Here is a 15,330-nt window from a genome sequence, read left to right on the forward strand (position 1 = left end):
CGTCCACCAGCTCTGTTATCTCCTCAGACCTGGAAGCAGAGGAGGGCTGTTAGCGCAGGGCCAGCACTGAGTCAACATGGATTATGTGCCTCATAGACTCCTCACAACAAGCGTGCAGTTCCAGGAGTTTCATTCTCATTGTCCAAGCAAGGAAAGTGAAGTCATGTCTGACTCTTTGTAACCCCATGGACTGTAACCTTCCAGGCTCCTCTGTCCATACAATTTTCCAGGCCAGAGTACTGGAGTGGGTTGCCATTTCCTTCTCCAGGGGATCTTTCCAACCCAGGGATTGAACCTGGGTCTCCTGCATTGCAGGCAGACGCTTTACCCTTTGAGCCACCAGGGAAGCCCTCCAAGTAAGGAAAGAGGCTCAGAAAGGTATAGCAACTTGGTCAAAGATGCACAGCTAGCAAGTGGCAGAGATTTGAGTCACAGGCTCTTTCCATGACCCTGGCCTGCCCAGCAGGGAAACTGAAGGTTGGAGAGGGAAGGGGACTAAACTCTGACCAAAGCTGGGGTCTTTTGTCTTTACTCCCAGGCTTCTTTGGGTGATGCCTGAGGTCAGTGAGGGCTTCCCTGGAGCTAAGATAGTAAAGAGTCCACCTGCTAATGCAGGAGAGGCGGGTTCAATCCCTGGCTTGGGAAGATCCTCTGGAGTAGGAAACGGCAACCCACTCCAGTGTTCTTGCCTGGAGAATCTCTTGGACGGAAGAACTTGGCGGGCTACAGTCCATGGGGTCGCAAAGAGTCAGATACGACCGAGTGACTAAACAACAACAAAGGTGAGCCTTTGTTCATGCTTTGTCAAAGCACCTGGTAACTGGCTTGAGCTCAGTGACTTTCAGAGAAATTGGAATGCTGGCCGTCTGAGGGGCAGGAGGGGTGAGTGGGGAGCCCTGCGTCCTGCGTAACCAGCTGCCTTGCCCTCCTGCAGTCCGGCTCCACGACAGCATCTCTGAGGAGGGACATCATTACCTGATCTTTGACCTGTAAGTCTGGCCTCACCCTGGGATGCCCACTGCGGATGGGGCAGCCCTGGCAGGGGTGACTTCACTGGGTCCCTTGGTTTGAAGTGTCCCTAGAGCCCCCAGATTGTGCTGAATTCGCTCTTCTGATAGAGTTTCCCAAAATGTGGTAGGCCTGCCACCCAAGCAGTGCAGGCTGGTTTTCCTGACACACCAACAAACACTTTTAACTTTCATCATCATATATTTAGTTTTGCTTCTATTTGTGGCCAGTGATGCTGGTTTTCCATTTCTAGTGGGGTTATGAAGTTTCCTTTCAGAATAAATTTAAAGTTTCTAAAGCCAGGCAATTGAATGAAAAGCAATCACGAACTTAGAGGCCTCAGTGGTTCATGGCCTCATCTGTAAAGGACAGCACTTGAGACAGTGGGGGAGGCTGTGCATGGCCGGGGTCCGGGGGTGGGCGGGGGGCAGTGGGGATATTGGAAATCTCTGTACCTTCGGCTCAATTTTGATGGGAACCTAGAGCTACTCTTTAAAAAAGTCTATTAAAAAAACAACAAAAAGCTCCAGCCCTTCGATTTCCAAGAGCCGGATGAATCATAGTGACATGTTCAGAGTGTCCCAACCCCAGTCCTGACCTCAGCCTGGCTCTGATGGAGGAGAAGGCCAAGGATGGAAGGGAGGGTGGCCTGGAAGTCAGGAAGGGGGTTATGTCAGGGGGCATCCCCGTGGCCTCTGGGGCCCCTCCCTTTGGGGCTGAGGTTATGCAGTCCCTGGGCCCCATCCTTAGCTTCCTGGAGACTCTTCCAAAAGACGCGGCACCTGGGGCCTCTGTGGGAGGGTGACTCTGTGCCTGTCTCCCCAGTGTCACCGGCGGGGAGCTGTTTGAAGACATCGTGGCCCGGGAGTATTACAGTGAGGCGGATGCCAGGTGAGTGAGAGGTGCAGCCTGACTGCAGCGCCTGGGCACAGGGCACGCCCTCCTGGGGCCTCCCGGGGGAGGCCCGCCCTCACCCCTCCCCCCCCCCGCCCCTTCCTCTCTCCCCAGTCACTGCATCCAGCAGATCCTGGAGGCCGTGCTGCACTGCCACCAGATGGGGGTGGTGCACCGGGACCTGAAGGTGAGTGATGCCCCCACCCCTCCCCCTCCCCACCAGAGCGGCCGGCTCACCAGGAGCCCAGCCCCTCCCTCAACCTGCAGAGCCAGTGTTATTATCACAGCCCCGTTAGCTTTCCTGAGTTGGGCTGCGTGGGAAAATTTCCCCCACTCTTCAGATGAGGAAACTGAGCCGTGGGGCAGAGCATCTGGACTCGGGACCCAGGTCTCCCGACTCCCAGCCTCAGGTGATTTGTCCCAGGCCAGGTGAGAGGTGGCTAGACTGCCGAGGCTGGCTCTGGTGGGGTCCAGATTCCAGTGGGGCCCCTTTCTAGCTGCACGGCCTCAGCTTCGTTATAGTGGGGGTTGCCATGACAACCTCGGCACAGGGTCAGTGAGGATGCCAAAGGAGCCAGCACAACGTCGAGGTGTTGTTAATCTTGCTTCTGGTCTCTGGAAGGTGGTGATGGGTAGAAAAGCAGGCTTTGAGGCCTTCCGAGTCCTGCCTCTTCCCGCTTGAAGAGATGAGCCGGACTAAGCAGATGCAGGTGTAGGCTTAGCACTGGCTGCACAGCCTGGCCCAGTCAGCACGACTTCATGGTGCTCCTCTGGGGGGCCTCACAGCATCAGTGACTGGTAGCTGCCTAACACCATCTCCATTTTGCAGAGAAGGAAAGGAAGGCCCAAAGAATCCAAGGGATTTTCCCGAGAACATGCAGTTCAGTTGTGCCTGAACTAGGGCTGAAGCCCTGGCCTCCTGAGCCCAGGCCCCTGCCCTCACTGGGCTGGGGCTAAAAAGCCACTGGCTGCACCTCCTGCTTCTGTAGCAGCCCCTTCTAGGCGACCCTGCTGGGTGTCCATCAACCGTCTGCTTTTTGACTTTCGGTGATTATGAGCTCACTTTTTATGGGGTAGCCTCTTGAACTGTTAGGAAATGTTCCTCCAGTCTTTCCCCATGGTGGGGGCTTCACCTGTGAACCCCAGTTCTACCCTTTGGGGCTATACGGAGGTCAAGCCTCCAGCTCAGAGCAGCCCTGAAGGCATGCGGGTGGCTTTGCAGTAGCTCCTGAGGCTTCTGCAGGCTATTCTTCATTCCCCCAGGATGGAATTTCCAAGCCTTTCTCATTCTGGCCCTCTCCCTGACCATCATCCTGTCAGCTCAGATCCCTCTCTAGGGTGCAGTGCTCTGACCAGAACCCCTGCTCACCCCTGATGGTCACGAGCCATCTGTGGCTCCGCACCTGAGCCCAGGTGAGCTCCCCGTGTCTCAGTCTAGACCCACAGGCAGAGAGGGTCTCTGGCCAGATTGCAGGGCAGCTCTCCCCAGGGGCCTGTTCCCATTATAACCACAGCCCCTGCCCGAGAGGAGGAACAGGGAGAGAGGCAGCACAAATTTAGGCCACTCTGGGTAGATTAATTAGTGGTGCATTCATCAAATCAGGGCAGAACAGCTACCAAGACCCAGGACATGCTGGGAACACAGTCCCCAGAGGACCAAAGAGGCCTTAACCAGGGGAAGATGGAGCTATACTTGTTTGCATCCTGCCTAGCTTTGGGCAGTGAAAGGTCAGATGTGGAACCCCTCCTAAGTTCTAGTAGGAAAGCGGGTCAGAGGAAACCAGCTGTCTGCAGAGACTGGGAGCCCACTCACCCCATCTACAAACAAAAAGTATGAGTACTGATGCCTGTCAAACACTTGTAGGACACTGGAAAGTGCTTTACAGGGATTTATTGCAATTAATCCACATGCCACCCCATGAAGTGGGCATTATTCCCACTTTTGGAGAAGAAACTGAGGCCAGAGAAGTGAAATGAATTTACCCAAGTTCGATAGCATAGAATGGCAGCACTGGGATCAGAAGCTAGGGCTTTCTAACTAGAAAGTCCCCACTCTCACTACCTCTCTGTCCTGAGAAGGATTTTCTGTCCTCGGACTCAACAGAAGATGGCAGCCTTCATGCCTCCATTGGACAGGTGGCACGTAGGAGGCCCTGCGGCAGTCAGCCTGGAGGGGCTCAGAGCACATCTCTAGCCAGACTGTGCCTCGGTCTGGGTCTATCATCAACAGCCGTGTGGCCTCAATCAAGTGACTTAACCTCTCTGAACCCCAATTTCCTTATTTTTATACACACTTCAGGGCCTGCTATGTGCTGCCCACTGTCTTAGGTGCTAGTGATACATTGGTGGACAGAAACTCGTACTGCGCAGAGGTGACAGATGATGAATAAGCACACAGACAGATGGGAAAACACTTAGAAATTGTGATGAGATCTATGAAGGCAACAAGCTGCTAAGACAGAAGATACCTAGGAACTCCTCCTTTAGATAGAGTAGTCATGGAGGGCTTCTTGAAGGAGGCAACATGGTGAAAGCTGGATGATGAGAAGGAGCCACACCTGTGAAGCTCAGAGGGAGAGCAAATCACGCAAGGGGAGCAGGAAGTACAAAGGCCCTGAGGTGGACGAGAGTGACTGTCTCTGAGGATGTAAGAAGGCCATTGAAGAAGCAGAGTGCTTACCCTAAAGGACTGTTGGGATGACAAATTGAATGATGTATGCAAAACCCTGAGCCCAGTGGCTGGCATATAGTAGAAGCACTGCCCCACTCCACCTCAGCCCCGGAACCAAACCCTGCTGGAAGCTGCAGGAGGGGTTGGCAGGCTGAAGAAGGGTCTTCTGTTTGCAGCAGATGGAGGGCTGCAGTGGGGTAGTCCCATCTCTGGGAAGTGCAGGGGTCCTGTGGTTGGGGCTGGAGGGAGGCAGGGGCAGGGAGCCTCTGGATTGCTCAGCTGCTCCTCCTGAAAACCCAGACCTCTGGAGGTGAGATTCTGAATCTGCTCACTGTCCCGACTTCTTCCTCTCCCGCGTTTCCTCTTCTCTCTGGTCCTGGGAAGCCGGAGAACCTGTTGCTGGCCTCCAAGCTCAAGGGCGCTGCGGTGAAGCTGGCGGACTTTGGCCTGGCCATAGAGGTAGAGGGCGAGCAGCAGGCATGGTTTGGTGAGTGGGGGCAGGGGTGTTGATGGCCAGCCTTGAGTTGACACATTGGCCTCTAGGAGCCTTTGCCCGAGCCGGGGCCGGTTGGAGGTGGCTGTTGCCCCAGCCAGGGCTCAGGGAGCAGAGGGCCTCTTACCCAGACTCTTTGCATCAGTGATTGTCGTCCATCCTAGCTCCCTGGGGTCCAGGCCTGGGACTTGGTTGTCATTAAAACAGTACATGACTTCTTCACACGCGCATCCAACACTGTCGGCTGGGGGCTTCCGTGAGTTCCCCAGGAGCCTGGGTGCTAGATGATCATCTTGATTTTACAGATGAGGAACAGAGGCTAAGAAACTAAGAATAGGTCAAAGGAAATTAACAGGGGTGGAGTCAGCTGACCCAGCATGCTCTTGAGATTTTGGCATAATTGAGTCCTTTCGGCTGTCGGTGAATCTTTTTAGTGAGCAGTATTGATCAGTGGTTAAGAGCTTGAGCTCTGGGTTCATATCCTAACTGTGATGTTTACAAGGTGTATGACTTTGAGTGAGTCATTTCACCTCTCTGAGACCTCATTTCCTCGTCTGTAAAATGGGGATAATAAAAGTATATTCCTTGGGACTGTGTGAAGTTTAAATGAGATCAGGCATAGAAAGTTCTCAGTCTTTCTTAGCGTACATACTCCTTAATAGGAACTATTCTCACAATAACTTACCAAAACATTTTGGGTGTCCATTGTTTTAAGTAGTTCTCCCAACAGTGCTGGGAGGTGTTTAGGATAGAAATCCCCAATCCCTTGTTTCACAGATGAGGAAACTGAGGCCCCAAGGGAAAGGGGACCTACTTAAGGGACTTAGGACAAAGCCAGTGTTAGGGATAGGTCTCCTGCCACCCCAGGACCAGATCCTGGATGGAGTGGGGAGTGGGTGAGGGTTCAGCTCAGCCTGGAGCTGACAGGCCAGGACCTTTCACCTCGAGGGCCACCAGCACTTGACTGGTAGAGGCCTCTGGGAGGGTTCTGCCAGAAATCTGTGACTCTGAGGCAGGGCCCTGGGGGAAGGACCCTGGGATGGACCAGTGACTCTGCCATGAGGCTCTCAAGGCAGGTGGTGACAGCATACTCTGTCCTTGTCCACCCTGGTCTAGAGGTGTTGCTGTCTTACCAGGTCCGGGCTTCCAGCCCTTGGCCGGCTCTGGGGGCAGGAGGTATTTTCCCCATCTCCAGGGCAGCCTTATCCCTCCTCCAGCAGGATCTTGCTCCCAGTTACTTACATGCCAACCTCTGTGTATGTGTCTGCCTGTCTGTGTGTCTGGGGAGCAGGGTTCGCAGGGACACCTGGATACCTTTCCCCAGAAGTGCTGCGGAAGGACCCGTACGGGAAGCCCGTGGACCTGTGGGCCTGCGGTGAGTCCATCTGAAGGCCCCTCCGTCCCCCTGGCTGCCTGCCCCATGGGGCCCTCTCTCGCCTTTCCCGTCACTCTCCTCCACATGCCTCCCCATCCCTCCTACTCCTGGGGCTCAAGGTTCTCCTGGTCCTCTCCCCAGGGGTCATCCTGTACATCCTGCTGGTGGGGTACCCCCCGTTCTGGGATGAGGACCAGCATCGCCTGTACCAGCAGATCAAAGCTGGCGCCTATGATGTGAGTTGTGCTCCTGTCTCCAGCCTCCTTGCAGCCCCTGGGCCCCGTCCAGTGAGAGTCAAGGCCCAATGAGGCCAGAGACCCGAGGATGCCTCCCTCCTGCCCTCCTGCCACTCTCTAGCTCTGGGGTGGGGGTGACCAGCAGGTGGAGCCTGAGGGCTGACTGGGGCCAGACGATGAACTGGCCATGCTAGTGACTGGAGCATCTAAGTGATGGAGATTTAGTTCATGGGGCCCCAGAAGGCAGAATCAGCACAAAAGTAGGGTGAGCTATAGAGGGGGCAGGCCCCAGAAGCCAGGTTATCTCTCCATAGTTATACACAAACAATTATATATTGTATGTATATAGATAGACAGTAATAATAGCTAACACATATATCAGTCTTCTAAATGCTTTCTATTATTATAATCTTTATACCAATCACGACAATTGACCAATCAATACTGTTATTACTGCTTTTTTACAGATAGGGAAGCTGAGGCCCAGAGAAGTTAAATAACTGGCCAGAACACATAGCTAAGAAATGGTAGAGCTGGGGTTTGAACCCAGGCAGTCTGGCTTTAGTGTCCATGCTTCTGCCTACCAAGTATACTGCTTTTCTGCGCAGCTGATATCTATTGAGCCATGTGCCGTGCATTTTATATCATATTTAATCCTTACAACATCTCTAGGGATAGCTTGAGGGGTCACATGTCCAAGGTGACTTGTCCAAGGTCACACAGCCCAGGAGGCAGAGCTGGGACTTGAACCCAACCTTTCGATTCTCAAGTCTGGGCTGTCACCAGTGACCTGCTGCTTTCCAGATAAGGCATGGCCTCAGAAGAGCAGAGGGAGGCCTCCTTTCCCCTGGCCATTGCTCTGATTTGTCCTGGGGTCAGGGGACCTTGCCCCAACTCCTCCTGGTTGTGGATGCCCGAATGGACGGGCAGTAGGACCCCTGCCTGCTCCCCTGCCAGTCAGGGGCTGGGGGATCGCAGGGGTGGCCTGGGGTAGGCTGGGCAAACTTGGCCCCTCTGCCCCTTCCAGTTCCCATCACCAGAATGGGACACCGTTACCCCAGAAGCCAAGGATCTGATCAATAAGATGCTGACCATCAACCCATCCAAACGCATCACAGCCGCTGAGGCCCTCAAGCACCCCTGGATCTCGGTGAGCCTTCCTCAGCAAAGCCCCTCCTGAGGATCCCTTCAGACCTCAGGATTCAGGCCCTTACAGAGTCCTGGACCTGCCTGCTGTCCCTCAGGCCCAGCATGGTGCTGAGGGGGCTTAGTCCAAGAGACCGACCTTGCTGTGGTTCTCAGGTGGAAAGTGGCAGTGGGAGGCACTCTGAGTTGGCACCGTGACTGGTGGGGGAGCTATTGACTTCAGATGTCTTGTGCCAGGATGTTTATACCATCCCCTAGAACAGAGAACTGTTCTTCACAAGATACCCACCACATCTACAGGATTTTCTGGGAGTGGGAGACCTCGGGTAGGCCTGCCTTCCACTCACAGACCTCTCCCCTGCTTCCTCCAGCACCGGTCCACCGTGGCCTCCTGCATGCACAGACAGGAGACCGTGGACTGCCTGAAGAAGTTCAATGCCAGGAGGAAACTGAAGGTAACAGCAGGTCCTCATCCCCCATGTCCCACAGACAAGTGAATAGGTTGGCCTGGGTCTGCACAGAGGCCAAGAGACCCGCTCACTAGTTCTTTCCTTCATTGAGTCAACAAGCGTTATTGACCACTGGCTGTCTGGGCTGGGCAGTGAGCGGTGGCGAGGACAGACAAGTGACCAGGACGTTACGGGGCAGTGGTGAGTGCTGTGACCGCCTGCCCTGAGGCTGTGGGGATCCATAAAGGGGCTAGAGAGGGGAACAGATCTGCATGGACTAGGGAAAGATCCCAGAAGCCTTTCTGGGCAAGTGGCATTTGATCTGAGATCCCAAAGGATAATCAGGTATTAACAGTGTAAAGTCAGATGGAGCAGGAGATGGACACGGAGAATAGCCTGTGCAGAAATCTGGAAGCATGAGCTTGACCCCTTAGGAGGACAGCAAGTGTTTCAGCGGGCAGGGAGAGGTTTCCAGGAATGATATGCGACCATGGTAGGGGTGAGAGACCCCAGCTGCCAACCGCTGGAAAAGAATGGCCAAGGGACTTGACAGGGGCTGCGCCCTGAGGAAGTTACAGTGTGCCCTACATGAGCCCCGAGCTGCTGGCCTCTCAGCAAGTCTGTGTGTTCTCAGTCCTAGACCTTGCCGGGGGCCCTGTGAGCAGGTAGGAAGGATGACTGAGGGACCCCCAGCTGGCTGGATCAGAAAAGCCATCAGCATGCTGAGTGACAGATGCTGAGGCCCTGGCTCCTGCAGAACTTCCTCACCAGCTGCCCCCGAGGCCTAGTGTGGTGGCTCAGGACAGGGACATGGGCCAAGGGGGTGGTGGTGAGCATGATGCCAGGGGAACTGAGTCTCACCCCCAACCCCCAGTGGGAGCTGTCATAGATGTAGTCTCAAAATGTCAGAATCAGGGAGTCTTAAAATCATGGACCGCCGGAATCAGAGAATCTGAATTGGCCATTGGTCTCCAGCCCCCTTATTGATAGAGGAGGGTTTTTCCTCATTAATCCTCCAAGGTTCTGAGCCCAGGAACTACAGAGAGGGGGATGATCCAGGACTAGAGTGAGGAGCTTTGTGTCCGGGCAGAAGGTGGAGACAGAGAGAGCCGAGGGGTGCAGAGCCTAGTGTCCTTGCCCCAGCAGGAAACTTCCTTGGCCTTTAGGAACCTCCACTGACAGGTGTCCCTGAGCACATCCACCAGCTCTGGCCAGGCCGGTGGGATCTATTAATATCTGCTCCTTGGATGGCCCTATCCCCTGAGCAGTGCCAGCTAAGGCCTAGCTCACCTCTGCCTCACCCTTCTCCCAGGAGGCGGGGATGGTCTCGGGGCTGTGGGGTGGGAGAAATGGAGGGCAAGGAGCTTCAGAGGTGTTTATGCCTGAATGGAGCCCCTTCCTCTCCTTCCCCACCCCCTCCCATCTCTGTCTCTCCTCTCCCCTCACCTCTGGCCTCCTCTCCCCCAAACTGCCTTCTCTTCTCTGTTGCAGGGAGCCATCCTCACCACTATGCTGGCCACCAGGAACTTCTCTGGTAGGTGGTGGGACCTCGGATTCATCCTCATATATATCCTGCAGGAGGTGGGGGCATTGTTGGATGGGGTATCTGGGTGTCCTCAGGCCAGAAGCCCTGGCTAGATGGGGGCTGTAGAGGGTTCAGTGACTAAGGGCTTAGCTCACCTGATACCACCTGCAGAAGTGGTAAAGGTCAAAGGTCATTAAGGTAAGGGCCCACAAGGAAGGGTTAGAAGTTAACCCTTACTTCCCCTACCTCACGGCAGTGCTGGGTTCTCAGGCTGGGCCAGCTGTGGGGAGGCTTCCCATATGTCAGGGTCCAGATGTGGGAGGGACTGAGCCAGGCCCAGGGAGAGTGGCATTCCTGTTCCCCACAGTTACCAACCAGTTCCCATGCTTTCACTCATGTGACCTTTGTGACAAGGCAATTGCCACCCCCGTTTTCTGAATGAGGAAGCAGAGGCTCAGGGAGGTCAACTCTGAGACACCCCAGGTCACGCTGCTAAAGGGAACTTTCAGGGCAGGTGTGACCAGTCCAGAGCACGTGCCCTTACCAGGCAGAGTCACCAAGGAGTCCAGGGTAAGAGCCTTTGGCCTCGGTCAAAGCCAGGCTGGTTAAGGCAGGGAAGGCCCAGTGACCTGTGGCATGTGGCCCCGAAGAGAGAAGGGGAAAGGATTAGCATCAGGGCTTAGCAAGAAGCTCCCCTTGGCATGTTGGAGAGTGCCGCGGCCAGCGCCCGCCAGAGGCTTCTCCCTGGGGAGGCCAGGATGGCTGACGGGGCAGCTGAGCAGATATAGCAAAGCTCACCCGAGGGGCCCTCTGGCTGGGGCTGGTGCCGGGGCCGGCCAGGGAGGGCTGCTGTGGACAGGTGGCCAGCCCCACCACGAGGGCTCGGCTCTGGGGAGCAGCAGGCCTGGCTTCTCTGAGAGGGCCCACCTGCCCATTTAACCAGCTGGGAGAATAAGACCCAGGCCCCGGAAGGCCCTGGAACTTCAGATTTGGGCTTTCCCCACCACACAGAGCTGCCTTCCCACGCGCTCCCCAGACAGGGATCCTGCAGTTCCTTAAACTGAAAGATGAGCCACCCAGGCAGTCAGAGTCTTTTTTTAACAACTGAAGGGCCCCTCAGGCACTCTAGTCCAGAGCTCACAAAATGGAGTGCATAAGTTATTCCCTCTCTCTCCATATGCTTGGGGGGCCAGTGGTGTTTTAAAAATTTTGCGGGGGAGGGGGGCGGTAGGCAAGAGTTTCCAGCATTTAAAAACCAGGAGATTTCATAGAAAATCTCCTGAAAATTAGAATATGTGGCCTCTGGGGACCCCCAGTCCTGTCATAGTGGGCTGGAGTGAGAGGGGGCCCCCTTGGAAGTGTGAGGGGCACGCCCTCCCCTTGCTTGCTGTGTATCCTAGCCCAGCCCACAGAGTACGTGGAAGATGGAACAGCTATTCCTCTCGGCTTTGGGATCCAGAGGTACCCCGCCCCCCAACTTGCTTTGCAAGGTGGAAACTTGGCAAGAGGGTAAAAATGCACAAGAGCCTGAGAGGGGTCATCGGTGGGAATGTGAGAATGACTGGCGGGCTGGACCAGCTGTGAGTCCCATCCTTCCAAACCTCTGGGGCGTCAGTGTTCAGTACCGCCCCTCCTCCCCAGCTTGCGCTCATCCGGTAAAGGATTTAGCACGGCTACTGTTTACTGAGCATCTACTGATTACATGTCAGGTGCTGTGTCTCATTTAACTTAAAGCCATTTGCTTGCGATCTGAAGCTGCCAGAAGGCAGGCTGCGCAGGGCTGGGCGTTCATGCCTTGTCCTGACTGGTGCCCTCTCCAAGGGCTCTGGCCAGCAGGTGAGAAGGAAGGAAATGGGAAATACCAGGTGAGGCCTTCTTGGGAGTTGTTGCTCTGCTTTTCCTGGCCACCAGGGAGATGGCCAGCCCCAGCGCAGAGCTTGAGAGTTTGAGGATGGGGAGGCCTCTTCAGGGAATGGGTGCTGTGGCTGGGGTGGGCACCAGAAGAGCAGGGAGTGGGGGGTGGCATCTGCTTCTTATCACCAGCAAAATGCAGCTCGCAGCTGTCCAGAGTGAGTAGGCAGGGCTGACACATGACCTCCGCAGCAGCATGGGGCTAAAATTAGAGCCGGCCTGGGCGGGGAGGGCGCGTCCAGCCCTGGGCTGGGGAGCCGGGCCTCCGGGTTGGCCGCCACCAGCACGAGTGGTGACCGGGATCTGGAGGGAATCCCCAGACTGAAAGTGCTCCCACGGTTTGGGGCACAGTGGGCACCTCCTCAACCCATGGAGCCAGAGGGCTACGCCTGACACTGCTGAGAACCGGGGGAGCCCAGGCCCATCCCTACGCGGTGGGCCACCGGCAGTCCCCGGGCTACCCTGCAAGGAAGAAGAGCAAGAGGAGGAGGTCTCCTCACGTAGCTGCTGCGGCTCCGTGTCCTCCGCGGCCCGTGGATGTTGCTCTTCCTTGCGCTGTGGGCCCTGGTGCCCTGCCTGGTGTTGATAACCCTCTACTTTTTCTCCTCTGCAGGCGGGAAGAGTGGAGGAAACAAGAAGAATGATGGTGTGAAGGTAAGCCCCAGCCAGCTCAGCAGGGCCTGCCTCTGGCTTGCAGGGCCCAGCTTCCAGGGCTGGGGTGAAAGCCAGGCTTGCCGACGGGGTTCTGGGCCGATGCGCTCACCTGTGCAGCCTGGGGTCCCCAGACCCAGAGACCTGGGCTTTGGTGCCCACCCTTCCACCGGCATGGATGGGGGCAGGTGGGGGAAGGGAGGGTTGAAAAAGGGTGGGAGAGGCAGGTGGCTTGGGGTTGGGGTGGGCATAAGGGTAAATTAAAGGAGATTTCTGTGATTCTGGAGGACTGGTGAGTGAGAGGGCACGAAGAAGGGACAGAGATGTCATGAGGGGTGACCTCCTCCTTCCCGTGTGGGCTGGCTGGAATGGGCCCCTGACCCAATGCATGCCCCAGTCCAACCTACAAAGCCTGCAGGGGATGGACGCCAGTCCTCTCGGCTTTGACATCCAGAGGTACCCACCCCCATCAAGGCTGCCGGTTCAGTGCTAAGAATCCCCCATCCCCCCACCCCACCCCACCGCACCCCCACCCCAGGTCTGCGCCGTCCCCACCCCTGATGCCCGAGCTGCTTCCCCCCACACCCTGCTGACCCATCCCTCCCTCCTCTCTCTTCTCCCTCTGCTCTCCGCGGCCTGGTCCCCTGCTCTCTGCAGCTCCCTCCTCCCCTGCCACTGGCTCGCCTTGTGGGTTCTCCTCTCTTGAGACCCTGCCTTTTTCTGGGCTCAGAGCCCTGCCTGGCCAAGGGCCCCAGGGCTGGTCTATGCCCAGAACACTGGAAGGTGTGGGATGCTGTCCAAACACAGCCACCCAGGTGGTCTGGTGGCTTCATGGCTTGGTTCATAGTGGCATGTAGAGTCTCACGCCCCTGGCTCTGATCTGCCAGGGGTTGCATGGAGGGGACTGGGCTGTTTGCCTGAAGCCAGGATGTGGGTCTTCTCTCTGCTCTTAGCCCTCTGAAGGCTTGAGTCTCCCCATAAGTACAGTGGGGAAGCGGGGCGATGTGAACTCCATGATTTCCAAGATTTCAGCTTTAAAAACAAACAAACAAAAAATAATTTTCTCTTCTCATCTTGGATGCTTGAGGAATATGAAACTATTTGGTTATCAGTCAAACCCCATGATTTTCAAATGGAACTCCTTGGAGCCCAAAGCTTCTTGGGAGGCACCTCTGGCAGCAGCTGGGGAGGGACTGAAAAGTGGGAGACTGAGCAGAGAGGGCCGGGGCTTTCTCACCTACTTCAGCCAGAACAGCTCCATGGACCAGCCATCACAGTGGTTGAGAGAGCCTGGGTGAGCTTATGGCCCATTATTTGAATCTCTTGAGTCTGTCTTTGTTTGTTCAAGCAACGGGTAGAAAGGGTCTCCCACCTCCCAGAGCTGATTGTGAGGATGTACTCAGATACTGTGTTTTGAGGACTTAGCACAGTCCTGGTGCGTGAGACCCACTCATGAGAAGCTAGTCAGTGGTGTTATCTTTTCTGCTTTATGTGTTGGACTTTTGGGTAAGATGTCTTCTGAAGTTTGCTCAAAAAAATATTTGGAAACCACAGATCTAAAGCCAGCCTAATTTAGAAAGTTGACACCCATCCATCACAGATGCTGTAATGGAATCCAGGATTGAGTTTTGGCTTACTTGCTGTTTGGGGTTACTCATGAGTCACCCCCTCCCCTCCCAATTTGAAAGGGTGATGGAGGGCTGTGCAGTGTGGGTGGGGGGCAGGCATGGACCAGCTGGGGCTCAATCTGGCCCTCGTGTGTAGACACTGGGGGTGCTGGGTGCTATGGGAAAAATCCTATTTGGGGGATATGAGGCAGAGGCCACAGGTGATGATGGGCTGAGGCCCATGCAGGAGGAGGAGGAGGAGGAGGGGCCCAGACAGGGCTGCCGAGCTCTGCTTGGTACTTGGGTATAACTCTGGCAAAGTCTTGGTCAGGGCCTCCCTCAGGCCAGGTTGTGGAATGGAGCTCTAGTCTGGCTCCTCTCCGGTTGTGGCCAGGAGGCGGAGGCTGTCTGAGGGCAAGGACATCCTATAGCATGGCAGGGCTCTGGCTGGTCACTGCAGGACCTTCCAGCGGGCACAGCTGAAGAGCATGCCTCTGCTCCCTGTAGTGCAGGACAGACTCTGGGTGACTCTTCAGGGTGGCCTGAGTGTGGAAGAAGAGACACACAAAGGTTGTTCCTGGCCCGACCCTTTCTCTGCAGCTCAGCCTCCTCCCCCTGCTTGGGATGAAGGAGGGGGAACATCTAGCAGGAAGATGAGAGTGACCCAAGGGGCTTGGCCCGGGATCTGGCTTACAAGATGTTGTTCTGGGAGGTCCATTCATGTTTTTACTCTGAGTGAAACCGGACCTCAAGTCAAGAAGCCAGGGTTTTGAGCCTGGGCCCCACTGTTCCCTCCCTTGGGGCTCTGGGTCATTAGTTCCGTCATCTGTGCAAAAGGAGAAGAGCAGTTTTCGGGGAACTGGTGAAGGTCTCCCACTGGGGCGGGGGCCTGGTGGAGTCACACCGTGATGCTCTCTGGTAACCAACACGTGCTCAGCCAAAGTGGGAAACATGCATTCCTCTTTCAACTCAGTTCCTAGAGACAATCTATTGATTCCACCCAGAGCTTAGTTGAAGAAGCACTGATTGGCTCCAATGCTGGAGGAAAAACTGGTTGGTTCAAGATACGACACAATACAGTATTTTATAGGCTTTTAAGGGCTTTTCAAGGCTAATTTTGACCATCGTCCGTTTCTACCATCCTTACCAACCTTAGAACCATCTTCTCCATATGGTTCTAAGAGACGTGACTCTACTTCCGGTGACAGCCCACCTTTGAAATGAAACTAACGTGCTGGTTGGTGTGGGGTTATTATTAGTATCATCATCATCTTTGTGATTCAGGAAAATTGAGTCTTTCCATTACCAAGAAGCAATGCCCCCTGTCCCAGCCACTACTAGGCCACTATGTCCATGAAGAGGGG

General features: G+C 55.4%; 1 protein-coding gene across 2 annotated transcripts in view; it reads left to right on the forward strand.

Annotated features, from left to right (window-relative positions):
• The window catches only part of CAMK2A (calcium/calmodulin dependent protein kinase II alpha), a 60,752-nt gene that overhangs the window by 29,431 nt on the left and 15,991 nt on the right, over positions 1-15,330 (forward strand). For both annotated transcript variants that reach the window (XM_088838561.1, XM_088838562.1), the window contains exons 4-13: positions 935-989; positions 1,834-1,899; positions 2,017-2,089; positions 4,958-5,060; positions 6,358-6,441; positions 6,583-6,677; positions 7,705-7,827; positions 8,195-8,278; positions 9,764-9,806; positions 12,322-12,362. In XM_088838561.1, coding sequence (XP_088694687.1) covers positions 935-989; positions 1,834-1,899; positions 2,017-2,089; positions 4,958-5,060; positions 6,358-6,441; positions 6,583-6,677; positions 7,705-7,827; positions 8,195-8,278; positions 9,764-9,806; positions 12,322-12,362 — 767 coding nt within the window. The remainder of the gene's footprint in view (positions 1-934; positions 990-1,833; positions 1,900-2,016; positions 2,090-4,957; positions 5,061-6,357; positions 6,442-6,582; positions 6,678-7,704; positions 7,828-8,194; positions 8,279-9,763; positions 9,807-12,321; positions 12,363-15,330) is intronic.

This window comes from Moschus berezovskii, chromosome 8 (assembly GCF_049115385.1).
Source record: "Moschus berezovskii isolate FMDL1 chromosome 8, NW_MosBer_1.0, whole genome shotgun sequence".
NCBI classification, from domain to species: domain Eukaryota; kingdom Metazoa; phylum Chordata; class Mammalia; order Artiodactyla; family Moschidae; genus Moschus; species Moschus berezovskii.